The sequence below is a fragment of the Lonchura striata genome, chromosome 32 (assembly GCF_046129695.1).
Source record: "Lonchura striata isolate bLonStr1 chromosome 32, bLonStr1.mat, whole genome shotgun sequence".
NCBI lineage: Eukaryota > Metazoa > Chordata > Aves > Passeriformes > Estrildidae > Lonchura > Lonchura striata.
Genome location: NC_134634.1, coordinates 330,038 through 355,374, shown reverse-complemented (window position 1 = coordinate 355,374; position 25,337 = coordinate 330,038). Strand labels below are relative to the sequence as shown.

Genomic DNA, 25,337 nt, shown 5'->3' with positions numbered 1-25,337 from the left:
GGGGACAGGTGTGCCACACTCACGGGGACAGGTGTGCCACACTCACGGGGACAGGCGTGCCACACTCACAGGGATAGGTGTGCCACACTCACGGGGACAGGTGTGCCACACTCACAGGGATAGGTGTGCCACACTCACGGGGACAGGTGTGCCACACTCACAGGGATAGGTGTGCCACACTCACAGGGATAGGTGTGCCACACTCACGGGGACAGGTGTGCCACGGCCGCGGGGACAGGTGTACCACACTCACAGGGACAGGTATGCCACACTCACGGGGATAGGTGTGCCACACTCACAGGGACACTGCGGGGCTGCCACCCCACCCCGCGCTCTGCTGCTGGCCCCATGCCCGTGTCCCCAGCGGGGATCCCTGGTGATGTCCCCATGTCCCACTGAGTCCCCGCTGCTGTCCCTGTGTTCCCACCGGGGCTCACACTGGGGTCCCCCTGTCCCCCTCAGCCCCCCATGTCCCCACCACGTCACCGCTCCCTCCCCTCTGCCGTGTCCCCACACCCCCACGTTCCCTTTGTGCCACCACAGTCCCACACCCCACAGTCCAGCCCCCAATCCCCCCAGCCCCCTCTGCTCCCCTGTTCCTTCACGTCCCCCCAAAATCTCCAATGTCCCCATGGCTCCAAACCCTCATGTCCACCCTTGTTCCTATGTCCCCTGTGTCCTCCATGTCCCCCGTGTTCCTCATGTCCCCCATGTTCCCCAAGTCCCCCATGTTCCTCATGTCCCCTGTCCCCCAGGTCCCTCAAGTCCCCCATGTCCCTCATGTCCCCCACGTTCCTCATGTCTCCCGTGCTCCCCATGTCCCCCCTGTCCCCCCCCGCCCTTCTGCTCCCATCCCACGCCCCCCCACCCCCATGTCCTGCCCATCCCCCAGCCCCGTGCCACCCTGCCTGTGCCCCCGTCCCCCCCGCTCCCCTTCCCGGCAGGTCCCTCCCCGGTCACCACCGTGTCCCCACTTGTCACTCGAGGGCCCTCAGGGCAGGCGTGGCCCCGCGGGTGGGGCACCTGCCCCAGGTGTGGCACCGGGCTGGGTCCCAGGTGCCCCGTGCCCCTCTGTCACCCCCATGTCCCTGTCACCCTGTGTGCCCCCCGTGCCACCCTCCCACCCTGGGCTGCCCTGCCCTTGTCCCCCCCGTGCCACCCCCGTGTCCTTCTGCCACCTCCATCCCCCGTCCCCTCACCTCCTGCAGCAATTCCGGCTCTTTCGTAACCAAATAATTTATTTCCTAACAATCAAACAAGACAGAAATATCCATGGACACAGCAAAGATCTCCTAAAACACGGAATTCCTAAAAAAAAAAAAACAACAAAAAGCACCATTCTATTGGCTTGACACGGGGGTTCAGCCCTGCAGTGGGATTTTTGGATGTTTACAGCAGGAACGGCTGGAATTGGATCCGGGTCCGCTCCCAGCTGCCCAGCGGAGCCAGGCTGGGCTGGATCCGCTGCTTGGGAAGCAAAAGGAACAGAACAAATGATGGGAAAAGCACAAATCAGAGGTGTCCCAAAGGAAAATAAAGGAAAGCTTGAGTGGAGACAAGATGGCTCTGCTGGAAAAATGAAGGACAAACAAACATTTTGGTGCTTCCCGGGAGCTGGCACCTCGGGATCTGCCTTCCCTAAGGAAAAAGAAAGGAAAAACAGCCCAAAAATGGGAGTTTGTGATTCCCACCCATCCGTGCCCCGACCCGACTCCCCCCACTCCCTGGATTTTTTTTTTTTTGTCACAACCTATAAAAAAGTCCTTCCTGCAGCTTGTTTCATAGGAATGCTGGTGGATCAGTGAATTCCAGGAAAAGGCTGGCACCACCACTGGGACCCTGGGATTCGGGGTCAGTGCAGCGTTTGGGGTTCCCGGAGCACAGCCCGACAGTGCAAAGGGCTGGGAAGGGTCAGGCTGGGACAGGACAGGGAAAAATGGGGGAAAAAAAGGCATTGGGAGCTCAGAAAGGCACAAACCTGCCAAAACCCCTCATTTGTGCTGAGGCCAAACCTTCAGAATGTCCAAAACCAACCAAAAATCAATGTTTTGTACCTCTGGAAGGGCCTTCCCAACGCTGGGAATCACCGGCCCAGAGGGCTCCGCTGGGATTCCCCAGGTGGATCAAAAACCACCTGAGCCGTGGCCCCCAGGGGCTGGTATTCCTCTTTTTCTCTCAATTTTCCATCTTTTTGCCTTTTTTTCCCTCTTTTTGATGGTGCAGGGGGTTGAGCTCAGGTGCCCACAGTCTGTGACAATGCCAGAGGGTGGAAAATTCCAGCAGCTTCAAAGGAAAATTCTTTGTGGTTTGTGTTTGTTTTTTTTTTCCCTCTTATGAGCCAGCACATGGAAAAAAGAGACAGAACCTGGGGGATTTGGGCAACTTGTGGGGCCTGTGGGTGGCTTCCCACGTCCCCATGCGAACCAGGAATGGGATTGGGGTGTTAAAAAGGAAAGGAAAAGGGGAAAATGAGAAAGGGGAAAAGGGGAAAATGAGAAAGGAGAAAAGAAGGAAAGGAAAAGGAGGAGGAGAAGGAGAAAAAAGAAACAATAAAAGGAAAGGGGGAGAGGGGCAAGGAGGAAAGGAAAAGGAAAGAAAGGGGAAAGAAAAAAGGAAGGGAAAGGGGAAAGGACGAAGGAAAAGCAAAAGCACTGGAGTCTCCTGCTGCTCATCCCCTTGCACTCCATGGAGCTTTCAGCACCTGCATTTCCTGAAAGGGACGGGCAGAGGGTCAGGGCTTTATCCCAGCGCTGGGAAAAGCCCTGGGAAGGCTCCAGGGGCTGGAAAAGCCCTGGGAGCAGCTCGAGGGGAAGAGGAAGGTGCTGGAAGCAGAGCTCTCTACGTGCCAGCATTCCCAGAGCGCCTCCAAGAGCGGGAAGTGCTGGGAATGCTGCAGTGCACTGGGGAGCGAATCCACAGCGCGCCTGGGAACCCCCCTGCCCCTCCTTCCCTCCCTGCCGTGGCTTCTGGAACCTTCCAGGAGCCGGGAGCAGCCCCGGGGGATGGCGCGGGGTTATTGCTGAGCAGAGGCATCATCTTTGTGCTGAAGGGGTGGAGAGAGGCCCTGGGCTCCCTCCGAGGTAGAAAAAACTGTCCCCGAGACGAAAGCGTGGGAAGGGAACTCCAGGAGCCTGGAACGCCACATCCAGGAGTGGGGATGGCTCTGAGCCTGTGCTGAGCCGGGAGTGCTCCGGGAGGGCTGGGATGGGGTCCCTGAATATTTAGAGTCGGGGGAAGGGAGCCCCGACTGAGGCTGATCCCTGTGCCCGAAACGCTCCCAGCTCCCCACGGATGGGAACTCCACGAAGCATCGGATCTGCTCCCAGAGAACTCAGCTCTGCGGCTCCGAGACCGGGAACGTGGCGTGGCCACCAAAGGTGGAGAAGGTCGGGAACACCGGGCAGTGACAGCCCGGGGAAGAGCCCAGGGAGGCTCCTGCGTCGCTGTTATTGCCGGGATGTTCCCGGGCCGGGCCGCGGGAGCGCAGGCGGTTCCGTGGTGCGGGGGAGGCTGGCGGGGTCGGTGTGCTGCTAACGGGACCCCCGGGGGCGGCGGGCAGCGCTCCCTAAATCCCAAGGGCGGGAAGCTTCCTGCTGCCGGCCAGCTTGGCCCTGGTCCCGCCGGAGCTGGAGTAGCCCTCGTCGCTGCCCAGGCTCTGCAGGCTGCCGCGCTCGTCCGAGTCGCTGGGGCTGCTGCTGCTCCAGTCCAGGTCGGCCGGGAGGTCGTCCGTGCTCTCCACGTCCACGTCCATCTCCTCTGCCGGGGCAACGGGAGCGGTTGGGGCTCCGGTGCGGCCTGGCCTCCCGCCGGCCGGGCCCCAGCGCGGGCGCTCACCTTGGTCCGACTCGGAGCGCTCGGAGGCGAGGCTGGAGCCGATGCTGTCTATCCTGACCCGCTCCATTCCCAGCTTCTCCAGCTGCCGCTGCAGGTGCCGCTGCTCCCGCTGCAGCTGCTCGATCTGGTGCAGGGCCCGGCGCTCCTGGTCCTCCAGCTTCTGCGGGGAACACGGCACCGTGAGCCCGGGATTCCCTGGGAGCCACCAGGGATTCCCTGGGAGCCACCCGGGATTCCCTGGGAGCCACCCGGGATAGGGCACCCTGAGCCCAGGATTCCCTGGGAGCCACCCGGGATAGGGCACCCTGAGCCCAGGATTCCCTGGGAGCCACCAGGGATTCCCTGGGAGCCACCCGGGATAGGGCACCCTGAGCCCAGGATTCTCTGGGAGCCACCAGGGATTCCCTCTGAGCCACCCAGGATAGGGCACCCTGAGCCCAGGATTCCCAGGGAGCCACCCAGGATTCCCTCTGAGCCACCTGGGACACAGCACCCTGAGCCTGGCATTCCCACCCAATCCAGCCCGGCGCAACCACCGCCGGCTCCCATCTCCAGCACGTTTGGGATGTGGAGCTGCAGGGACTCCAACCCTCCCGGTCATCCCAGCCCAATTCAAAACCCCCCCAGTTACCCCAGCCCCATCCCAGCGCTCCCGCCGTTATCCCATCACGATCCCAGTGCTCTCCCGGTTCTCCCAGCCCGTGCCCCGGACTGGGGTGCTGCTCTGGGCTCCGGTTTGTGCTCACCTGGATGTGGAGCCGGGCCCTGGTGAGGAGGCTGAGCGTGGTGTGGCGCCCGGCCGCCGCGCCCAGCGGCACCAGCCCCTTCAGCCGCTCCAGGCACAGCCGGAGCTGGGCACGCCTGCAAGGGAGCACGCGGCGCCTCAGCTCCCCAAGGGCATTCCCAGCCCAGCTGCCGGGAGCTGACCCCGAGCAGGAGCCTTCCCGGCCTCCACAGGCTCCAGGAACCGGGAGGGAACCGCACCAGGCAAAAGGACGCCTTGGGAAAACCTCCTGGAAAAACCCTGCTGGCACCCCGGGCTGCTGGGGCCATGCCAGGCAATGAGATGCCAATGGCCTCGGGATTCTGGGTGGGAATGGCCACTTTTGGTCATTCTCTTCCATCCCAGGAGTGCTGTGGGGCTCCTGCTGACAGCTGAAGCTGCCCAGGCTAACACCCAGCTGCAAATCCCTTGGGAGTGCTTCCTTTCCCTCTTTTCAGTAGGAACGGGGTGGTTTTGGGTACAAAAACCACAGATCCCTGCAGGAGCACTGGCTGTGCTCCAGGAATCCTCCCCCTTCCTCTTAACATCTGGGTTTTCTCTGCTTTAACAGGTTAATGCAGGAGGGAGGCTCCAGCTCCTCGGGGAAATCCCTTTTTGTGCTGAAAAAAGCTGGGGTGCTCCCAGCACAGCCCAGTTTCCCTGGGTCCATTCCCAATCCCAACATGTAGGTCAGATCCTCGGGAAGGGGTTGTGACACCCATCCCGGGCAGCTCCAAAGGGATTTTGCAATGACCTGCTGGTCTTGTTTGGGACACGCTGGGAGTCAACAGGGATTTCCTCACCCAAAGGGCCTCGGGATGACAACACAGGCAAAAAAAGTGGGATTTGCTCGGGATAAATCCCAGACTGGCTCAAAGATGAGCCTGTGAAAAGATCATTTTCCTGAATAAGCAGAGCTGTGGAGATTCCCAACAACCAGGAACAGGGAATGCTTTAATCCTTGGTGTCCTTTATCCCATTCCTTCCCTGCCAAGCCATCTCAGCATGGTGGAACACCCCTGGAGAAGCAGAAATTCCCCCCAGCCCGGCTCCTGACAACCTCTGGCACTCACCTGTTCTTTTCCATCTCATTGTGTGTCGACCTGGAAGAGAAGGAAGAAGTTATTAATTCCTCTGCCTGATTAGAGATTACCAGTTGGGATTAACATGTGGGAATTAGTAAAGGCTCCCTGGAAAAACTGCAGACCCGGGGGGCTTCCAGGGATGGTGAGGGGCAGGATGCAGGCGGGCAAGTGGCAATAAAAGGGTCAGGAAAACCACGAAATGGGATTTTAAACCAGACACCCAAGGTTTAGAGCTGGGATTGGGATCAGCAGCTCAACCCTGTCCCTCAACCCAGGAACACAAATTGGAAACAGCCTTCCCTGTGTCCAACAGCTGAGAGCAGCTCTGGAGGAGACCCCAGACACATTGAGCCCACAACAAATCCCCCTGAAGCTCCCAGCTCCCACAGAGCTGGGAGAAGGTGGGAAGCACAAGCCAGGACTGATTTTCCCTCCACTGAAATCCAGGAAGAAGCCACAGGAGGCAAATTCCCAGGAATGGTGCTCAGGGAAGAGCTGCTTCCCTGCCCACTGACTCCCTAAAACCTCCAGCGGCCTCAAGAAGCTCCACTCCAATTTGGTAAAAAAATGTTGTTGTGTGCCTGAAAACTGAAATGTGGGAATAACCCAGAGGCTGTTTGGATGAGGATGTAAACTGGGATGATCCCACAGGATCTGGGAGTTCTGGAAAACCAGGGATGTCATCAAAGGGAAAACCAGGGATGCCACTGAAGGGAAAACCAGGGACGTCACCACCACAGCAGTGGGAGATGCTCTCTGAGGTCTCCTCCCCTTTTCCAGCAGCCTTTCCTGATGGATCACCCCGCTCCCGTGGCTCTGCTGGCATTTTGGCCACAGCTCCCAGGAATGTCCCCTTCCCACTCCAGGGGGATTGTCCTGGCACACTGCAGGGCTCAGCTCCTCGGCTCCTGGGCAGTGGCTGCACCCAGTTTCTCCCTGGATCAATCTGCACGTCTCACCCAGCCCTTCACCAATGGGCTGCAGCTTCATGAGCTTTTCCCTGGATTCTAAATTATCCAAACACTTGCTGAGCACAGGTACAGACAGGGCTGAGGCTCCCATCACCTCCACAATCCTGAACTACAAATTCATCCTCTTTTCTGCCTGGATCCTCCCTGGAAGGGCTGCTTTCTCTTCTGGACTTGCATTCCCCATCACCAATATTTAGAGGGGAAAAAAAAAAAAAAAGAATGAATTGATGGGTTTAAATTCTGGATAAAATAAACACGGACAGAGGGGATGGAAGCTTCACCCTGGGGCAGGTGGAGCTCCCACATCCTCTCCAAAGCCACAGAGCCACTGGTTTGGATTCCCACCGGTCTGAACACCAGCTTTCCCCCTGGAATGTGCTTTTTATTCCTGAAAACCACAACAAAATTGGCCCGAAGCGAACCAAAAATCCCGGAAGGAAACCCGGAGCATGTCCGGGCAGGACAAAGCCCCGGTAATTCCCGGGAGCCCGGTAATTCCCGGGAGCCCGTTTGATTCTGCCGCCCCGGCCCCGGGGATCACGAAGCAAAGGTCGGCGGCGGTGGCGTCGCGGCGGCGGGAGCAGAGAAGGGTGACAGATGTGCTGCCACCGGCACCGGCTCCTTCCGGGGTGACAGAGGTGCTGCCACCGGCACCGGCTCCTCCCGGGGTGACAGAGGTGCTGCCACCGGCACCGGCTCCTCCCGGGCACCGGGACGGGGCTGCCGCCCCTCGGAGCGTCCCCAGGCCGGGGACACGGCCTGCAGCCGGCCCAGGGCAGGGGGATCCCGGCTGGAGGGGGGCAATGAGGGCTCCGGGGTGTGGGGTTCGCCCCTGGAATTCCGCGTGGGAATTCAGGAGCACGATGTGGGCCCCAGCTCGGAGGAAAGGGGGGGCAGGATTTCAAAGCAGCCAGGAGCCAGAGGGAGGAGGGAGCAGGCAGGGCTAAGGGGGGGCTCTGGGTGGGATTTGGGGCTCTGGGTGGGATTTGGGGCTCTGGGTGGGATTTGGGGCGCGTTGGAATTCAGGGGGTGACAGGAGGGTCCCCTCCAGCCCCACCAGGGCCTCTCCGGTCACCCGGGGACAGAACGGTCCCACCCACGGTGTCACACCCGCTGACAGGCGGACTTTGGTGACAGCAGAGCCACACCCAGTCCTGCCCTGCCCGGTGACAGCAGGACAGCTGTGACAGCCCCCGAGCCGGGACACCGGGGACAGCCGTGACAGCCCCCGAGCCGGGACACCGGGGACAGCAGGGTCCCCAGCCTGTCACCTCCCGGGGACACGAGGAGCGCCCTGTGCCCCACACACCCGGGGACAGGAGGTGTCCCCGGCCTTGTGACACCGCAGGGACGGCGGGGGCCCCACCGGAGCTCGGGACCGGGAAGCCGGCCCGGCCCGGTGCCCGGCCCGGTGCCAGCCGGGCACAGGAGCCCCGGGCCTGTCACCACCGGGGGCCACAGGGACCTCGGCAGCGCCACGGCAGGAGGGAGCCCCGGCCCTGCCGCACACCCGGGGCCCGTCCGAGCGCGGGGAGCGGGGCGGTCCCGAGGCCCGGGAACGGCGGCCGCACCGGGCACCGGACACGGCGGCCCCGGGCCGGTCACCCCGCCCGGGGGCTCAGCGGGCCGGGCCGCGCGGGGCCGGAGCTGCCCCGGCCGGGCCCCGCAGCCGCCGGGCCCGCTCGGGCCGGTCCCCCCGCCCCGCCCGGTGCCGCCGTCACCTGCCGCCGCCGCCGCCGCTCCTCCGGGCCTTGGCGCGGCGCCGCGGGGCCTCGCCGTCCTTCCCGCCGGGCCACAGCGAGGCGTAGCCGTGCTCGGCTTCTGCGGAGACACAACGGCGGGCGCGGGTCACCGCGGGGCCCGGCCGGGGGCACCGGCGGCACCGGGAAGTGGGGGGGGGGGCGCGGGGGGTACCTCGCTCCCGCCGCTCCAGGAACTCGGCGGCCTCCAGCAGCATCTGGATGCCGAGGCGGGAGGCGGCGGCCATGGCGGGGCCGGGGCCGGGAGCGGGGGCGGCCGCGGCGGGGCCGGGACGGGACCGGCGCCGGGGGGGGAGCGGCGGCCTCTGCCCGCCCCGAGCGCCGCTCCGCCAGACCCCGCGCGCGCCACGCCCCCGCCGCCGCTCATTGGCCCGGACGGGGACGGGCCCCGCCCATCCCCGCCGCTGATTGGGCGGAGAGGGGAGGCCACGCCCAGCACCTCCACGAGCGGCGGGGAGGAAGCGTGGCCGCGCCTGAGGACACGCCCCCCGCTCGCTGCTATTGGACGGGAGCGCCACGCCCTCCTGCTATTGGCCCGGCCCCTCCTGCGGCGCCCCGCCCACGCGGCCGGCCCCGCCCCCTGGCCGCACGCTCTGCCCTGACTCACTTCCTGCCGCTCAGCCAATGGCGAGGCCGGACGGGAGGGGGCGGGGCCTCGGCTACGTCGGGCGACGTACGCACGGACCGGGACCGGGACCCGGAACCGGGACCCCGGGATGGGAACCGGGACCCCGGGATGGGAACCGGGAACCGGAACCACCGGACACGGACCCCCGGGATGGGGACCGGGACCCGGAACCGGGACCCCGGGATGGGAACCGGGACCCCGGGATGGGAACCGGGACCCCGGGACCACCGGACACAGACCCCCGGGATGGGGACCGGGACCCGGAACCGGGACCCCGGGAACCGGAACCACCGGACACGGACCCCCGGGCTGGGGACCGGGAACCGGGACCACCGGACACGGACCCCCGGGATGGGACCCGGGAACCGGGACCACCGGACACGGACCCCCGGGACGGGGACCGGGACCGGGACCCTGGGACGGGGACCGGGAACCGGGACCACCAAACACGGACCCCGGGATGGGGACCGGGACCGGGAACCGGGATGGGGACCGGGACCACCGGACAGGGACCCCCGGGATGGGGACAGACCCCCCAGGACAGGGACCCCCACAGGGCTGGGACCCCAGGGCTCACACGGGATTGAGCTGATCTGAGGCGTTTCCAAGGATTTCTGGGAGGGGGACTGGAGGCCCTGCTGTCTCTCTGAATGATAAAAATTAAAGGAAAAAATAGATCCGGGGTTTTATTAACAGGGAAACAAACCAAACCCAGGGAGAACACAGCAAAATCCCAGCCAGAATCTGACCTCTGTTGTAAAACAACAACAACAACAAACATCTGGGAAACGGAAACTGGCGGCAGCTCTGGCTGTGGGATTTGTTGGGAATAACCCGAATTCCGCTGGAATCCAGCACGGGAGCCAGCCAGGAGAGTGCAGGGAAGCGAAATCCTTCTGGAGCCGTGTGCCAGGTCAGGCGATGAAATCCAGGGGCCTGTTGAATCCTCCTTTTCTGTTCATGTACTGCCTGTGCGAGGATGGAGCCAGGTTCAGCCCCGGGTCCAGGGAAATCGGGACACAACCGCCCCGGGAGGCTGGCAGCGGGGCTCAGCGCCTCCAACTCCCCATGGATTTAACCAAAGAAGGCTCCCAGCAAGGAGCTGCCCCAGAGGAGCCCAGGTTGTCGTCACAAAGGGAGCAGAATTGACAACCTGGGTGTTTTTTGGGAATAAACCAGTGAGCGGTGTCGTTCCTGCTGCTCTGATCCTGTCCAGGCCTCGCTGGGCACATCCCACCCGTTCCTAAGCTGCTCCTCACTGCTCTTCTCCCTCATTTCCCGTTCCCAGGGGGATCTGCAGAACTCTCACCTCTGCTTTTGAGTCTAAACCTCACTGAGCTGCAGTTTTCCCCTGATTTCACTGGAGCACGGTGAGACCGTGGCCACAGCTGCCCCACAAACCAAACTCCCCTTCCCACCCCAACAGGGGACACACCTGTACTTCCTCTTCTGGGACACGTTGATGGCGTAGGCATTGGCAGCGCCGTCCACCTTCTTCCCCTGGGGAGAAAAATCCCAAAATCCCACGGATTATCCCCAAACAGGGCAGCTGACACCGCAGAGCCCCCGGAGCGGCGCTCACCTTGGTGGTATCAAAGGAGGCAAAACCCATCATCTTCATCATCTCGATCTCCTCCTCTGTCTTGCCCTGTAAATCTTCCTCTGGGGGAAGAAAACAGGGGACTGAGCAAGCACAGATGTTGGAATTCCCAAAAATCCGGGTGGCCCTGGGCTGGTCCTGGCCCCGCAGGGCACCTGGGGGTGCTCCAGGAGGAAAATCCCCCCTCACCTGTGATCTGCCGCTCCTTCTTGGAGTCCTTGAGCTCCTTCTTCTCCTCATCCCGGCGCTCCTTGGGCCGTGCTGGCGACGAGGAGCTGGAGCGGTGCCGGCGTGGGGACCTGCTGGGGCACACGAGCTGGGGCTGCCATTCCCAGCTGGATCCCCCTGGAATCCCAGGGGAGCTGGAGCTGCCATTCCCACCTGGAATCCCAGGGGAGCTGGGGCTGCCATTCCCAGCTGGATCCCTCTGGAATCCCAGGGGAGCTGGGGCTGCCATTCCCACCTGGAACCCCCTGGAACTCCAGGGCAGTTGGGGCTGCAATTCCCCCCTGGAATCTCAGGGCAGCTGGGGCTGCCATTCCCACCTGGAACCCCCTGGAATCCCAGGGCAGCTGGGGCTGCAATTGCCACCTGGAACCCCCTGGAATCCCAGGGCAGCTGGGGCTGCAATTGCCACCTGGAACCCCCTGGAACTCCAGAGGAAATGGGGCTGCAATTCCCACCTAGAATCCCAGGGGAGCTGGGGCTGCAATTCCCACCTGGAATCCCGGCCTGGAGCTCCTGCTGTCCCCAAGTCACCCAGGGTGCCCTCACCTAGCTGTCCCCACCCCACGGTGGTGTCCCTGCCATCACCGGGATGTCCCCACCCTCACCTGGACAGTCCCACCCTCACCTCCACGGTCCCTGCCCTCACCTGGATCGTCTCCGGTGCGGGGAGCGGGACCGGCTCCTCCTCCTGTCCCTGTCCCGGGACCGGGATCGCTCCCGCCGCCGCCTGTCCCTGTCCCGGGACGTGGAACGCGAGCGCCGGCGCTCTGCCCGGGGAAGGGTCAGCTGCTGCTCCCTCCCGCTTCCCCAGGAAATCCCACAGAAAACCCCACAGAAAGCCCCGGGACAGCCCTTCCCACCCCTCCGGGACAGCTCTGGGCTCACCGACCCCTCTGGGCACCCCCAGGAGATGGGGAAGGAGCAGCAGGAAAAATCTCCGGTGGAGCTGGGGGGAACCACCCAGGGGGAAATCACCCGGGGGGCTCAGCCAGGAGGGGGTGATGAACCCAAAAACCTGAGCAAGGTGGAGAGGGGTGGCAGGAGGAGAGGAGAGGAGGAGAAGGAGAGGAGGAGGAGAAGGAGAGGAAGAGGAGGAGAGGAGGAGGAGACGAAGAAGAGGGGAAGATAAGGATGGGGAGGGGGGGAAAGAGGAAAAGGAGAGGAGGAAGAGAAGAAAGCGGAGGAGAAGGAAAACAGAATGAGGAGGAAGAAGAGGAGGATGAAGGACCCACTCTCTCTGTGCTCTCACAGAACCGGGGGCTGCCCGCCCTGGAGGGTCTCAGTGGCCCCCGCCCTGTCCCGCTGAGCTCCCCCGGTCCCCCCGGTGTCCCCGGTCCCCCGGTGTCCCCGGTCCCCCGGTGTCCCCGGTCCCCCGGTGTCCCCGGTCCCCCTCACCCCGCCGCGGCGGTGACCGGGAGCGGCTGCGGCCCATGGCCGCCGCTCAGCCCCGCTGCTGCTCCCGCGGCGGGGCCGGCACCGGCACCGGCACCGGGACCGGCACCGAGGGACCGGCCCGGGTTCGCTCAGCGCCGCATCGGCCCGGTCCCGCCGCTCGCCCCGAGAGCGCGCCCAGGCCGGGAGGAAGAGGAGGGACGGAAGGGGAGGGAGGGAGGGAGAGAAGGAGGAAGGCGGGGCCGCCACCGGCGCCCGCAGCCCGGCCCGGTCCGGTCCTTTTCGGTCTCTTTTCTTCCCGTTCCCGGCCCCGCGCCGCTTTCCCGGTTCGGGTCCCCGCGTTCAAGCGGCGGGCGCGGCTCGGTGCCGGCCGGAGCCCCAAACGTGCCGGGCCGTGCCTGGGTTCGGTAGCCGGGGGGTCCCGAGGGGTCTCGGGAAGCTGCTGGAACCGTCCCGGTGTCCGGCACAGCCGGTGCCCGCGGCTCCGGGACGTTCCCGTGAGGGCTCCGAATGGGGGAGTCCCGTTCCTGAGCCACGGCACCGTCCTGACCCTGAGCCCGTCCCTGTCCCACCCCACCATCCCCTTCCCATATAAATCCCAACCCCCATTCCATTCCCACCTCGATCCTGTCCCACCTCATCATCCCCTTCCCATTCCAGTCCCAACCTCCATTCCATTCCCACCTCGATCCTGTCCCACCCCATCATCCCCTTCCCATTCAAATACCAACCCCCATTCCATTCCCACCTCGATCCTGTCCCACCCCATCATCCCCTTCCCATTCCAGTCCCAATCCCCATTCCATTCCCACCTCGATCCTGTCCCACCCCATCATCCCCTTCCCATTCAAATCCCAATCCCCATTCCATTCCCACCTCCACCCTATCCCACCCCCATCATCCCCTTCCCATTCCAGTCCCAACCCCCATTCCATTCCCACCTCGATCCTGTCCCACCCCCATCATCCCCTTCCCATTCCCAGCCCCATCCGAATCCCAATCCTCATTCCATCCCATCCCCATTCGAATCCCAGTCCCCATTCCATTCCCACCTCCATCCCCATCCCATCCCTCACCCCTCAGCCTCCAGGCGCTGCCGGGTGCCAAACACGGGGTTTATTATTTACAGCGGCGTTCCACGCGCTCCCGGCCGCGATTGTCACTCGCGGGGACCGTGCCACACCCCGGCCTCCTCCCGGTGCCGTTCCAGGCTCAACACCGGGGCTGGAGGAGAGGTGCCGAGCCCGGCTGGACTCGCCCTTCCCCGCTGCCAGGGTGGGATCAGCCTCTGTTTTCCATGGAGGAGGAAAATCAGATCAGGGTTTGCCCCCAGCCCGGGCCTTGCTGGAGCGAGGGGAGGGGGAATGAGGCCAGGGCTGGTCCAGGGATGGGGTCTTGGCTCTGGTGCCCTCCAGCGTGGTGATGATGCTGGCACTGGAGCCTTCATCCCTTTCCTAGAGGGGAAGCTCAGTCCCGGGGTCCCCTACAAAGCCAGAGGCCTTTGGGAAAAGGGGTGACAAAGGGACAGACCCTTGGGGACAAAAGGGGTGACAAAGGCCCTGGGGACAGACCCTTGGGGACAAAACCCCTGGGGGAGCCCCCGGGTGGGGCTGGGGGTGTGGCAGTGCTGTCATTCAGGAATTCCCCCAGGTGTGACAGTGCCACCCCAGGGAGGTGACACTGCTGCCCAGGGTCACCCAGGGGGAACAGGCCCAGGGGCAAAAATGGCCTCAAAGAGCCTTAAAGTCAGTGGCAGTGAGGAACAGCCCCCCCGTGACAGGGTTTAGGGGCTCAGAGTCCCCTCGGTGCCCCCCATCCTGCAGGAGTGGGGTGGGGACCTCTGGGGGGACACTGGGCAGGGCAAAGGCTCTTCCCAAAATCCAGGCTCTGGCAAGACCCCTGCCTGGGCTCTCTGCTGTTTCCTGCATCCCCCAGTCCATGGGATTCCTGCTCTTCCAGAGGGGTTCCAACCCCCAGGAGCTGCGAAAAGATTTGAAACCACAGCGGTGGCACGTGGGGAAACCCTGCTGGGGCGGGGGAACCCCAAAAAAGCGTTCTAGGGCATTCCAGACCCCTCCTGGGCAGGGCCCCACGGGGGCAGGAAGGCTCAGGGCGAGCACCCCAGGAAACGGGGGGAGCACGTGGGGCTGATCCCGGTGATTTATCCCCAAATCCCAGCGCTGGAAGGGCTGTGGGGAGCACGGCCGTGGCTGGGGCTCTTCCCGGGGAGGGGTGGCCAGGAGGTTGCAGTGCTGGGAGGGAGGGGAACGCCGGAGGGATGGAAGCTGTGCTGGGAATCCAGAGCTGGGAAAAGCAGGGGCCAGCGTGGCCGGCGGGAACTGGCAGCGTGTGTTCATCCCGAAGTAGCACTTGGTGAGTGAGTTTTGCTCAGTTTTAAATAACACAGACAATTCCCGGAGGTTTTTTTTTCCCTGTTTTCCCAGGTGTGGGTCGTGCAGTGAGGTGGGGGCTTTTCCAGCGGTGGGAAATCCTGCTGCTCTTCCTTGGGTGGGGAAAACACGGGCTGGGGGTACCAGGAGAAGGGGATGAAGCGGTTCTTGAGCCCAAGGAGGGGAAGATTGCAATCCAGGGAGGAAAAACCTCAGCTCCTCCTTCAGGACCAGTGATCCCTGCCTTCAGCTCGGCCCCGTTCTCCTGGCAAAGCCATGGACAGTTTTCCCTGGGGATGAAGCCAGCGCCATTCCAGCAGAGCTTGAAACAGAAGGTGAAGAAAACAACCACGAAACACCCTTTTCTTCCTCAAATCGAGCAGATCTGGGCTCTGGTGGAGGAAATTCAACCCTTGGCCTGCGGTGGGAAGGGGCTGGAGCCCAGGAGGGAGAGGGGGAGGGAGGTGCAGCGGGAGTTCCCCAGACGGGGACCAGTCGCCCCGAGCTCGGTGGCCGCCCCAGAGACGGGGACGAGGGGGACGAGGTGGCTCGTGGGGCCCGGCCGGGTGCCGGGGGCTGGGGCCACGCCTCGGGCTCCTGAGATCCGGGGATCCCACGCGCCCGGCCTCGGGACACTCAGGATTCGATCTTCTCCTTCTTTTTGCCTTTTTTCAGGAAAGATGGGGTCCGGAATTTCTTCTTCTTTTTGGAGGGCGATTTGGAAGGTGAACCGTCGGGGGACACGGGGTTGCTGGTCACTGTCTCCTTCTCCTTGGGGGCATCCTGGTCAGCGTTGGTGGTTGTCCGGTCTGTGCCCCCTTTCCCAAGGTTTTCCTCAGTGCTTTGCTCTTCCTCCTTCCCGTTCACCACCGCTGGTGGCTCCTTCTTGGCAGTGGAATCAGGGGGGGCTTGGCCACCATCGCCCTTCTTATCACCTTGGGGAGAGGGAACAGGGAATTGGGGCAGCAGCACGGTGTTGTGGGGGGGTTGAAAATCCCCCTAAATGTCCAGTGGGGCCTGGGCAGGAGCAGGATTGTCCTCCACGAGCGGAGAGCGTTGGGATTTGATCCTGTCCTGCCACAGGCACCGCTTCCCCGAGCCCCCGGAGCCACCCCCTCCCTGCGGGACAAGCGATGTGGGATGGAGAGCCGGGAAGAGGCAGCAGGAGAAGCGGGGAGCAACAACAAGGAGGGATTCCCCAGGGGATTTCCTAAGGGATTTGGAGACCGAAGATCCCCCCGAGCCCGTGTCCCTCGTCCGGGGTGGCCTCTCCGTACTTACTACGGCGCCAGGGATTCAGGGGTAACTCCTTGGGTGACAGGCACACGGGGAGGAAAGAGAAAGGAGACGTTGTGGAGACAGACAGACAGACGGACGGACACCACGAGACACCATGGCAGAGCCAGCAGCCCCCGAGCCGCGCCCCGGCACCCGCCGCAGGTCGGAACAGTGGGAACGGCGCACCCGCCGAGCGTGGGGACTGGGGGCACAGGGTGTCCCCTGCACCTCACAGGGTGTCCCCTGCACCCCACAAAGGTGGGCACAGGGTGTCCCCTGCACCCCACAGGGGTGTCCCCTGCACCCTGCAAAGCCACCGGCAGACGTTCACGTCCTCCTGCCACGATCCCCGTCCGTCCCCAGCCCCTCTGGAGCAGGGTGACAGCACGAGGTGACACGAGGTGACAGCGAGCTGCATCTCAGCACGGTTTGGCCACAGCCGCCCTCGTCCCCCCAGTCCTGCTGCTCACTGGGACCCCAGCCCTCATTTTGGGGTGCTCGTCCCCCCACTCACCCTCCGTGGGCTGCGCCGGGGGCTCCGGAGGGGGCGGCTCTGGGGGGGGAGCCCCACTCTCCTCTGCTGCCGCGTCCTTCTCGCCTGCGCAGAGAGACGCGCTGGCCCCGGGTGCCCTCGGCACCAGCCGGGGCTCTCCGGGGGTTTTGGGGGTCTCTCCTACCCTGCAGGCGCTTCTTCCTCTCCACCTCCTGCTTGTACTCCTCCAGCTCCTGGTCCGTGAGCTGGCTGAAGGGGTTGGGGGGCTCCGGCTCCGGGGGAGCCTCTTCCCCACCCTCCTTGGCCTCTGCATCCCCCAGGTGGCTCTCGGTGGACTGAAACAGACCCAGGAGTGGTGTCACCTACCCCAGAGAGATGTCACCCCCCCGGGCAGTGTCACCTACCCCAGAGAGATGTCACCCCCCAGAGCAGTATCAACCCCCTCATGGGGAGATGTCACCCCTCCAGAGCGGTGTCACCCCTTCTGGAACTGTGTCCCCAGCCTCACCCCAAGCAGTGTCAGTCCCATTGGAGCAGTGTCCCCACCCCAGGCAGTGTCCCCACCCCAGCACTGTCCCCTCTGCCCTCGGGGCAGTGTCCCTGCCTGCCTGGTGTCACCTGTGCAGTGCTGGGGAACCAGGGACGGGCTGGGTGCTCTGGGCAGGGGCACCTGGGGCTGGGCACGTGTGGCCTGGGACAAGAGGTGACACGGGCTGACATTGGTCTGGGGACAGTGGGGACACGGGGGTGGGGACATGGGGTGACACAGGGTGTCTGTCCCAGGGCTGGGGACACCGGGGACACGGGGTGTCTGTCCCAGGGCAGGAGACACAGGGTGACATGGGTGACACAGGGTGACACGGGGGCCATACGGGGCTGCGGCTGCTCTCGGCGATGACGCTGGCCAGCAGCTGCGACTGGGGCCCGGCTGACTTCACGTCCTGGCGGTTTTGCTCGCGGATCTGTGGGGGAGGACGGGGCTCAGTCCCCCCGCGAGGACAGGACGAAGCCCCCCGAGCCCCCCCTGTGCCCAGCCCACCTTGTTGCGCATCTCCAGCACCTCCTGCGGGTCCGTGTAGAGCGGCACGAACTGGTTGGGGTTCTCGATGCGGATGGGGGTCCCGCTGCTGCCCTTCTCCACCTCGTCTGCCCGCAGCCACTGCAGAGCCAGAAGGGGTTTTGGGATTCAGGAGACCCCCGGGATAGAAAGGGGACCCCCACAAATGCAACTTGTACAAGGAAAGTTACAGCCAGGCTAGCGCTGCACATCAGAACCCACAGGTGGGATGATTACTCCTGGTTATTTATTTATTTATCTGTTAGCAGCTGGTCTGACATTTTCTTTATTCTGTCTTTGTACAGAGGGAAGACCCCAATAAACACTCCCTGCATAGAAGGAAGACCTGACTAAATGCATCATACATAGAAGGAGGAGCCCAATGATAGAGGAAGACCCCAAAAAAAGCAACTTGTGTGGAGGGGAGACCTTGATAAACAGGTGTTACATGGAGGAAAGACCCCAATAAATGCATCTTGCACAGGGAGAGACCCCAATAATAGAGGGGAGACCCTTATAAATAGGTCTTGTGTAGAAGAGAGATCCAAATAAAAGCATTTTATGTAGAGGGGAGACCCTGATGAATGTGGGGAGAGCCCAAACAACACATCTTGTCTAGAGAGGAGACTTACGTAGAGACCCTGATAATAAAGTGGAAACCCCAATAAATGAGGAGACCCCAATAAATGCATCTTGCACAGAGGGAAGACCCCGATAAAGCCAACACCACTCACCCCCATGAGAATGGGATGGTGGGATCCCAAAATAATCATCATTACAGGAAGCAGGTGGTGCCTGGGCCTCCCCACACCCCCGATTTTATGGGGATCCACAACCAGGACCCCCTCCAGCTGCCCGGCCGCCGATGCCCAAGCCCCGCTGCCCCTCACCGTGGTCTTTGTCCTCTGGGCGCCGGCGCTGCCCTGCGCCTCCTCGGCCAGGCTGACCCTGGTGTAGGTGTTGGGGGTGTTGAGCCACCTCGTCTTCTCCTTCTGCTGCTTCTGGGCGTGCTGGCGCAGGGCGGGGGTCCCGGCGGGCTCCTCCTCGAACACGAAGGCCGTCACGGTGGCGGGGATCAGCACGTCGCTCTTGGGCTTGCTCTTCTCCTGCACGAAGGGGTAGCGGTACGTGTAGCCCGTGCGGTAGCCCTGCAACACACGGAGAGGGGAGTCAGGCACGCGGGGTAAACCGAGGCCTTGGCTGGGGCTTTGTCGCACACAGGGAGAGATATTGGAAAAGCAAAGATTCATAAATTCCCGTAAAGAAGAATTAGAGGGATACGAAAACAGCCAGCGCTGTTTAATAACCTATTTTAGTGAAAGAACCTTTTGCACTTGTATGAATTATAGGTCTTGTCCATGGGGCTCAGTGAACAAGGTATGTAAACATCTCTAGAAAGAGAAAATTTGATGACGTTCAACAGCCCTTGCCAAACACTGAGCTGGGCTTCGCTGCACTGCTGACCAATTAGGTTTAACCCAGTGCATTCTGATATTTCCTATAAATATGTGAATAAAGCAGGGGCCTTCCCTGCAGGAAGAAATGGAGTTCTTTCTGCTTTATCACAGCCCTTTTTGGGGTGGCTCGGGAGGGTTTTCTGATAGCTCCTATAAATATGTGAATAAAGAAAGGGGCCTTCCCTACAGGAAGAAATGGAGCTCTCTCTACTTTATCACAGCCCTTTTTGGGGTGGCTCGGGAGGGTTTTCTGATAGCTCCTATAAATATGTGAATAAAGAAAGGGGCCTCTCCTGCAGGAAGGAATGGAGCTCTCTCTGCTTTGTCACAGCCCGTTTTGGGGTGGCTTGGGAGGGTTTTCTGATATTTCCTATTAATATGTGAATAAAACAGGGGCCTCTCCTGCAGGAAGGAACAGAGCTCTCTCTGCTGTCACAGCCCGTTTTGGGGCAGCTTGGGTTTTCTGATATTTCCTATAAATATGTGAATAAAACAGGGGCCTCTCCTGCAGGAAGGAACGGAGCTCTCTCTGCTGTCACAGCCCGTTTTTGGGCTGCTCGGGTGGTTGTGGCGCTCACCAGGTTGTCCAGCATCCTCATGAGTGCCTCGAACTCGTGCTCGCCCAGGCGGCTCTTGTGCAGGGGCCCGAAGGTGGTGCCGGCGCGGCGCACGGCGCCCGGCCCGTGGGGCCCGCGCTGCTGCGCCCGCTCCAGCACGATCAGGTTCTCCGCGCCGCCCGCGCTCGCCAGCGCTGACACCTGCGGGCACCGGCACCGCTGGCACACCGGGACACCGGGACCGCCCCGCAGCCACCCCCGGAGCCCACACAGCGGGGAGGAACGGGCACAGGGCTGGCACAGCCCAGGGCGTGGGCAATGAGGGGCACAGAGCTGGCACAGCTCAGGGCATGGGGATGGAAATGAGGGGCACAGAGCTGGCACAGGGATGGAAACGAGGGGCACAGAGCTGGCATGGCTCAGGGCGTGGGGATGGAAATGAGGGGCACAGAGCTGGCATGGCTCAGGGCGTGGGGATGGAAATGAGGGGCACAGAGCTGGCACAGGGATGGAAACGAGGGGCACAGAGCTGGCATGGCTCAGGGTGTGGGGATGGAAATGAGGGGCACAGAGCTGGCACAGGGATGGCAATGAGGGGCACAGAGCTGGCACAGGGATGGCAATGTGGGGCACAGAGCTGGCACAGGGATGGAAACGAGGGGCACAGAGCTGGCACAGGGATGGCAATGAGAGGATGAGAGCTGGCACAGGGATGGAAACGAGGGGCACAGAGCTGGCACAGGGATGGAAACGAGGGGCACAGAGCTGGCACAGGGATGGAAACGAGGGGCACAGAGCTGGCACGGCTCAGGGCGTGGGGATGGCAATGAGGGGCACAGAGCTGGCACAGCTCAGAGCACAGAGCTGGCAGTGAGTGGCACAGAGCTGGCACAGCTCACTGCCTGGGGCACCCTGGCTGAGCTGAGACTGGCACAGCTCGGGGCACGGTCTCTGGGCTGGCTGCAGAGCCCCGGCCCAGCTCGCTGCCCGCTCCCACCGCAGCCCCGCGCTCACCTGCACCTCGCAGGCCGCCTGCAGGTGGAAGATGCTGTAAAAAGCCTCCTCGGCCGTGTCGCCCAGCGCCAGCACGCCGTGGTTCCGCAGCACCAGGATCTGCGGCGGGATGTCAGCGGGGCACGGCGGGGCGACCCCCGCGCCCCCCAGGTGTCCCCTCACCTTGCAGGTGGGCCCGAGGCACTTCTGGAGCTCCACGCGGTCGGCCTCGTCCTCCACCTCCCCGCGGAAGTCAAAGTAGGCGACGTCGCCCAGGAGGAGAGCGGCGCGGGAGATGGGCAGGAGCCCGCAGCGCATGGCCGACACCTGGGCACGGGGGGCAAGAGGGCAGGGGGCCAAGGAACCCCAAACACCCCTCCAAAAACACCAGCAGCCACAAAAAACCACCAACAGCCCCCCCAAAAAACCCCACCAACAGCCCCCCAAAAAACCCCATCCCTTCCAAAACTTCCCAACTCTTCCCAAACCCAACCTCCCCCAAAAGCCTCCACATTCCCCTCAAAAGCCTCCAAACCCCCCAATCCCTCCCAAACCCATCCTCCACCCAAACCCCAAATTCCTTCAAACACCTTTCCACCCTCCCAAATCCCCCCAAACCCAAGCTCTCCCACATTCCCCTAGCTCCCAAGCCCCCCAAATCACTCCAAACACCTTTCCACCCTCCCAAACCCCCCCAAACCCAACTTCCCCCAAAAGCCCCCACATTCCCCTAACTCCCAAGCCCCAGGCCCCTGTCCCGGTGCCCCCAGCCCGTTCCCAGCCTACGGCGGCCGCGGCCGGGGTGTGCAGCCGCACGATGCAGCGGATGTCGGGGCGCGCCGCGTAGATGGCGGCGTGCAGGCTGAAGCTGCGCGCGTCGGGGGCGAAGCCGGTGCTGCCCTGCTCCACCACGGCCCCCAGCACGTTCACCTTCACCTGGGGGGCACGGGGGGCTCAGGGGCTGCTCCCGCCCCAGGCAGCCCCGGGGAGGGATGCGGGGGCTCACCAGGCTGGCCGCTGTCACCTCGCTGCACGCCAGCCCCTGCGGGGCCACCAAGAAGTGCTCCTGCTCCTTGCTGACCCGCAGCTGCCACGGGGAACGGGGTGGGGTGAGAAGCAGCCCCAAAAAAAAACCCAAATTAACACCCCTGAGAAAGCTCCACACCTCTCTGATGGCCCCTAAACCATTAAAACACTTCCAAAACTGCCCCCAAACCAACCCAACAACAACCCCAAAACCCCACAAACTGCCCCCCAAAATTACCCACAAACCCTCAAAATCCTAGTACACCTCAAATGTCCAAAACCCAAATCACCGACATCCCTCTAGGAACCCATCAGCTCCCAACCTTCCAAAATCCACCAACCCCCAAAATCCCACCAGAGAACCCCAGGCCCCCTGTTTTTCTGGGTCGGTGACATTTTGTCTCAGTGACAGCAGCATGTCCCTGTTGTGCTGAGCTTGTACCAGTCCAGCAGGCACCAAAACCCCCTGAACAGCCAAAACAACCCCAAATCCCCTCCAAACACCCCCAAACCCCCCTATTTTGGGGTGCTCACGGTCACGGCGGCGTGTCCCAGTTGTGCCCAGCCGTACAGGTCCAGCAGCCGGTGGATGCTGCCCACCTTGCAGCGCATCAGCCGCTCGCCCTTGGCCAGTGCCGGCCCCTCGGTCCCGTGCAGGTCATTGATGGGGGTGACCGACGCCAGCCCTGGGGATCAAGGACCCCCCAAAACCACGGGGGGGCTCAGCGGGGGCAGAGGGTTGTGGGGATGGGTTTGGTGGCTGGCAAGGTTTGGTGGTCCCCGGGCATCAAAGGTTTGGTGGTTCCCCAGGTTTGATGACCCCAAAGATTTGGTGGGCCTCAAAGGGTTTGGGGGATCCCAGGGGTTTGGTGGCACCCCAAGAGTTGGTTCCAAAGGTTTGGGAGTCCCCCCAAGATCCCAAAATTTGGTGGTCTCAAAGGTTTGCTGACCCCAAAGGTTTCTGGGGTCCTCAAGGTCCCAAAGGTTGGGTGGTTCCAAAGCATTTGAGGCCCCTGAAGGTTTTTGTGAGATTTGGAGGTTCCAAGGTTGCAAAGATTTGGCGTCCCCCAAGGATTTGGGGTTTTCCCACACCACCCCTCGTCCCCACGGAGCCCCACGTACCCATGGGGGAGGTGGGCAGGGCAGCGGGGGACGTGGTGGCCATGAAGTCGGCGATCTGCCGCAGCGCCCACACGTGCGACGAGTTGTTCCCCTTCTTCATCTGCTCCTGGATCAGGCTCTCCAGCTCCTCCCGGAAGGACTGCGGCACGGGGACAGGTGACAACGGGCCGGGTGGCACCGCTGGGGACATCGGGGCAGGGGCAGCGCCGTGGCTTGGTGGCACTGGCAGGTTGGTGTGGGGGACACCATGGCTCTGGTGGCACCGCCAGCTTGGTCACACAGTGATAGTGACATCACCAGCTCGGTGACACGGTGGTGGTGGCACTGCTGACTTGGTGGCAGCAGCACTGCCAGCTCGGTGCCACAGTGGTGATGGTGGCATGGCCAGCTCGGTGACACAGTGATGGTGGCACTAACACTGCCAGCTCGGTGCCACGGTGGTGATGGTGGCATTGCCATCCTGGTGTCGGTGACACCGCTGGCACAGTGGCAGCAGTGGCGCTGGCAGCTCAGTGACAGCAGCACCGCGGTGGCACTGGCACTGCCAGGTGGGGACACGCACCACCACGTGGTGACATCTTGGGGACAGCAGGGATGGGGCGGCGACAACCAAGGATGGGGCCAGGGACAAGAAGTGGTTGGCGACAGGGATGGGATTTGGGCCAGGAGGGGTGGGGGACGTGCAGGAAGAGGCTGGGGACACGAAGGATGGGGTTTGGGGACACGAAGGACGGGGTTTGGGGACACGAAGGACGGGGTTGGCACTGATGGGACAGGGTTGGGGACAGACGGGATCAGGTTGGGGACAGCAGGGATGGGGTTGGCACACACGGGACAGGGTTGGGGACAGCAGGGACGGGGCTGGGGACAGCAGGGATGGGGTTGGGGACAGCAGGGACGGGGTTGGCACACACGGGATCGGGTTGGGGACAGCAGGGACGGGGTTAGCACTGATGGGACAGGGTTGGGGACAGCAGGGACGGGGTTGGCACACACGGGACCAGGTTGGGGACAGCAGGGACGGGGCTGGGGACAGCAGGGACGGGGCTGGGGACAGCAGGGATTGGGTTGGGGACAGCAGGGACGGGGTTGGCACACACGGGATCGGGTTGGGGACAGCAGGGACGGGGTTGGGGACAGCAGGGACGGGGCCGGGGCCAGCCCCAGCACGGCCCGGGGCTCACCGGGCTCTGCAGGATCATTGTCACCCGCTTCTTCTGCTCCATGAGGTTGAAGTCCTGGCGCAGGTCCCCGGCCCCGCTCCGCGCCCGCAGCAGCTCGGGCTCCTCCGGGGGGGCGCAGCGCGGCCCGGGGGGCTCGGGCAGGGGCTCGGGGCTGGCGGCCGTGCTCATCCTGGCGGCGCGGGGCACCGGGACACCGGGGACACGCGGCGTCAGCGCCGCCGCCCCCGGGTACAGATTGGGGAGAAAGCACCGAAAACACGGAGCGGCTGCGGCCGGCAGATAAGGGCGGCGGGGACACGCCCTGCCCGGGGCGAGGGGACAGCGCGGGGACACCGCGGAGGGGACACTGCCCGGGCTGGGCGACAGCCCGTCACAGCCGAGAGCGGGCACAGGGCAGGGATGGAGCTGGGAACGGGCACAGGGCACCCATGGGCGCTGAGAACGGGCACAGGGCACCCATGGGAGCTGAGAACGGGCACAGGGCAGGGATGGAGCTGGGAACGGGCACAGGGCACCCATGGGCGCTGAGAACGGGCACAGGGCAGGGCACCCATGGGCGCTGAGAACGGGCACAGGGCAGGGATGGAGCTGGGAACGGGCATAGGGCAGGGATGGAGCTGGGAACGGGCACAGGGCACCCATGGGAGCTGGGAACGGGCACAAGGCACCCATGGGCGCTGGGAACGGGCACAAGGCACCCATGGGAGCTGGGAACGGGCACAGGGCAGGGCACCCATGGGCGCTGAGAACGGGCACAGGGCACCCATGGGCGCTGAGAACGGGCACAGCTCTGGGCACCCATGGGCGCTCCCCTACGACCCCAGGCCCGAACTGGGGTCACCCACTATGGGGGGGCTCGGCGCCACTCTGCCGCCACACGCGGGGGCGCTTCCCGGCCCACGGACCCCAAAAGGGCCCCAGAGACCCCCAAAAGAACCCTCCCCGCTCCCCCAGGTCACCACCCCCGGGCGCTCTGGGGATGCTGCTGCCAAGGGCCCCCCAAAACCCAGGGCGGGGCTGCTCCCCCAAACCCGGGGGTGCCCCCCATTCCCCCCGGCTCGGGGCAGAAGGGAACCCCCAGATTTCGGTGCTCGGAGCGCACCTGTCTCGCCCAGGCCGGGATAAATCCCGGCTGACCCCGGGGCGCGGGGCCCGAGCAGCCCCCGGAGGAGGCCGGGGGGGCTCTGGGGGGCTGGGCCGGGACCCCCGCCCCGGTTCCCCCTCCCAGCATCCCCCCCCGCCTCCGCCCGCGCCGCGCCCAGCGCCGCTGCGGCAGCCGCAGGGCGGGGAGGGGGGGGAGCGAAAAGCGGGCTGGAAACCGGGCTGGGAACGAGCTGGGATCGGGGCTGGGAACGGGCTGGGAACCGGGATGAGAAGCGGGCTGGAGCGGGGGGGCCGCAGCATCGCCCCCAGCCCGCGGCGGCCGCGGCGGGAGGGATGCGCTCGGGTACCACCGGGGGATGAAGGCCCAGGAGCGGGGGCAGGGCTGCGATGCAGCCCCCCACACCCGCACGCAGCC

At 63.6% G+C, this 25,337-nt stretch overlaps 3 protein-coding genes across 3 annotated transcripts; all 3 read right to left on the bottom strand.

Moving 5' to 3' along the window:
• Positions 1 to 1,220: 1,220 nt before the first annotated feature.
• On the bottom strand, positions 1,221 to 8,659 carry MXD1 (MAX dimerization protein 1). Its single transcript, XM_021545377.3, has 6 exons — positions 8,568 to 8,659; positions 8,375 to 8,474; positions 5,671 to 5,700; positions 4,581 to 4,695; positions 3,835 to 3,994; positions 1,221 to 3,756 (listed from the first exon to the last, which is right to left on the bottom strand). Exons 1-6 carry the CDS (start codon positions 8,638 to 8,640, stop codon positions 3,566 to 3,568), a joined length of 669 nt encoding a protein of 222 aa, XP_021401052.2. The 5' UTR covers positions 8,641 to 8,659; the 3' UTR covers positions 1,221 to 3,565.
• Positions 8,660 to 9,714: 1,055 nt separating this feature from the next.
• Positions 9,715 to 12,370, bottom strand: SNRNP27 (small nuclear ribonucleoprotein U4/U6.U5 subunit 27). The gene is made up of 6 exons (XM_021545387.3): positions 12,265 to 12,370; positions 11,516 to 11,636; positions 10,831 to 10,940; positions 10,624 to 10,703; positions 10,477 to 10,541; positions 9,715 to 10,010 (listed from the first exon to the last, which is right to left on the bottom strand). Exons 1-6 carry the CDS (start codon positions 12,299 to 12,301, stop codon positions 9,956 to 9,958), a joined length of 468 nt encoding a protein of 155 aa, XP_021401062.1. The 5' UTR covers positions 12,302 to 12,370; the 3' UTR covers positions 9,715 to 9,955.
• Positions 12,371 to 13,362: 992 nt separating this feature from the next.
• On the bottom strand, positions 13,363 to 24,001 carry ADD2 (adducin 2). Its single transcript, XM_077789233.1, has 14 exons — positions 23,819 to 24,001; positions 22,635 to 22,773; positions 22,047 to 22,198; positions 21,493 to 21,573; positions 21,273 to 21,422; positions 20,670 to 20,813; positions 20,508 to 20,606; positions 19,515 to 19,694; positions 18,370 to 18,627; positions 17,462 to 17,581; positions 17,295 to 17,384; positions 16,607 to 16,757; positions 16,444 to 16,527; positions 13,363 to 15,586 (listed from the first exon to the last, which is right to left on the bottom strand). The coding sequence occupies exons 1-14, from the start codon at positions 23,984 to 23,986 to the stop codon at positions 15,288 to 15,290; spliced, it is 2,115 nt and encodes a 704-aa protein (XP_077645359.1). The 5' UTR covers positions 23,987 to 24,001; the 3' UTR covers positions 13,363 to 15,287.
• Positions 24,002 to 25,337: the final 1,336 nt, after the last annotated feature.

What these genes read in the sequence shown, in the direction of transcription:
- MXD1 (XM_021545377.3), bottom strand. Translation starts at nt 8,640, where the DNA reads ATGGCCGCCGCCTCCCGCCTCGGCATCCAGATGCTGCTGGAGGCCGCC. An exon ending in AGCGGCGGCGGCGGCGGCAG is followed by an intron (nt 5,701 to 8,374) that starts GTGACGGCGGCA and finishes CTTCTCTTCCAG; the next exon opens with GTCGACACACAATGAGATGG. An exon ending in GCGCTCCGAGTCGGACCAAG is followed by an intron (nt 3,757 to 3,834) that starts GTGAGCGCCCGC and finishes TTGCCCCGGCAG; the next exon opens with AGGAGATGGACGTGGACGTG.
- SNRNP27 (XM_021545387.3), bottom strand. Translation starts at nt 12,301, where the DNA reads ATGGGCCGCAGCCGCTCCCGGTCACCGCCGCGGCGGG. An exon ending in CCGGTCACCGCCGCGGCGGG is followed by an intron (nt 11,637 to 12,264) that starts GTGAGGGGGACC and finishes TTCCCCGGGCAG; the next exon opens with AGCGCCGGCGCTCGCGTTCC. An exon ending in GAAGGAGCGGCAGATCACAG is followed by an intron (nt 10,704 to 10,830) that starts GTGAGGGGGGAT and finishes TTCTTCCCCCAG; the next exon opens with AGGAAGATTTACAGGGCAAG.
- ADD2 (XM_077789233.1), bottom strand. Translation starts at nt 23,986, where the DNA reads ATGAGCACGGCCGCCAGCCCCGAGCCCCTGCCCGAGCCCCCCGGGCCG. An exon ending in ACACCCCGGCCGCGGCCGCC is followed by an intron (nt 20,814 to 21,272) that starts GTAGGCTGGGAA and finishes CCCCGTGCCCAG; the next exon opens with GTGTCGGCCATGCGCTGCGG. An exon ending in CCCAGAGGACAAAGACCACG is followed by an intron (nt 17,582 to 18,369) that starts GTGAGGGGCAGC and finishes CTGGCTCTGCAG; the next exon opens with TGGCTGCGGGCAGACGAGGT.